The 1,273-nt window shown below is 55.3% G+C and overlaps 1 protein-coding gene across 6 annotated transcripts in view; it reads right to left on the bottom strand.

The window, feature by feature from the left end:
• rhbdl3 (rhomboid, veinlet-like 3 (Drosophila)) overlaps positions 1–820 on the bottom strand; it is a 72,607-nt gene extending 71,787 nt beyond the window's left edge. Inside the window, exons 1-2 of one of the 6 annotated variants that reach the window (XM_015402545.1) lie at positions 365–820; positions 158–178 (exon numbers count right to left, since the gene is read on the bottom strand). In XM_015402545.1, coding sequence (XP_015258031.1) covers positions 158–178; positions 365–496 — 153 coding nt within the window. In that variant the 5' untranslated portion in view covers positions 497–820. Of the gene's footprint in view, positions 1–157; positions 182–364 lie in introns of all 6 variants that reach the window. The other 5 variants (XM_015402544.1, XM_015402542.1, XM_015402541.1 and 2 more) reach the window with 5 other exon arrangements.
• Between the last annotated feature and the right edge of the window lie 453 nt (positions 821–1,273).

Raw genomic sequence — 1,273 nt, forward strand, 5'->3', positions numbered from 1 at the left:
TCTGATGGAGAGATAAACTGATGGAGTGATAAACTGATGGAGAGATAAACTGATGGAGAGATAAACTGATGGAGTGATAAACTGATGGAGAGATAAACTGATGGAGAGATAAACTGATGATGAAGGTTGGAGGAAACAGGTAAAGAGAAAGACTGACCTTTTCAAACAGAAGCTTCCACTGCTGAGGCAGGAAGAGCAGAGAGAGGAGAGGAAGAAATGAGACAGTTTGGAAACGATGCTCTCTAATAAAAACCAACTGAAATGATCTTTAAATAAATTCAGTCATTTTCACAAAGTTTTAAAAAGCTAAATGACCCTAAAGGTTGAGCAGGTTCCTCTCTGCTGGGATCAGGAACAGACTTACTGCTTCTTCTGGAAGGACCTCGGTGCTCTCCAACACCTCGATCTCCTCTCCCTCTGCGTGGGCAGCCACTGCCGGGGAGATGTTGACCGGAAGCTCCGGTGCTCCGGTCATCCTCGGGCTGCTCTCCTCCATGCATCCGCTAGATCTCCATCTCTCTCCTCAGCAAAGCGCGCGCTGCTGTTGGACAAAGTTCTCCAAGTTCAGATCCAGATGTTTCTGCAGAGTTTCACTCCGAGAGCCGCGGTGCGCAGAGGAACTATGACGTCATCAGCGGTGACAGCGGGACGGAGAACAAGAAGAAGAGGAAGGGGGCTCGCGGCTGACGGGCACGCGAGGACGAAGGGATGGGGGGGGGGGGGGGATCGATCTCACGCGACGTGCGCACGCGGCGGCCACGCAGGGAGAAGTTCGCACGCGCGCCAGTTTTTATGGTGCGTCATGGCAGAAGGCACGCGGTCCGATCCGCTGCTGAGACCGAGAGGAAGGAGGAGAACCTGCCGGGAGGAGGAGGCTCCGATGCGCCCCCGCCCTCCGAGAGATGGGGGCGGGGGGGGCTCTTTGCTCTGCAGACTGGAACTGGTTCTACTGGAATTTGGAGGAACAAACCAGTTTAGTTAAACAGAACTATTAAATATGCAGAGATGGACCCCTGTTATGGCTCCTGTTGGGGCCCCCTGTTATGGCCCCTGCTGTGCCCCCTGTTATGGTCCCTGCTGTGCCCCCCGTTATGCCCCCTGTTATGGCTCCTGTTATGGCCCCTGCTGTGCCCCCCCGTTATGCCCCCTGTTATGGCTCCTGTTATGGCTCCTGTTGGGGCCCCTGCTGTGGCTCCTGTTGGGGCCCCCGTTATGCCCCCTGCTGTGGCTCCTGTTGGGGCCCCCGTTATGCCCCCTGTTGTGGCTCCTGTTG

The sequence above is a fragment of the Cyprinodon variegatus genome, unplaced genomic scaffold (assembly GCF_000732505.1).
Source record: "Cyprinodon variegatus isolate N-32 unplaced genomic scaffold, C_variegatus-1.0 Scaffold1365, whole genome shotgun sequence".
Lineage (NCBI taxonomy): Eukaryota > Metazoa > Chordata > Actinopteri > Cyprinodontiformes > Cyprinodontidae > Cyprinodon > Cyprinodon variegatus.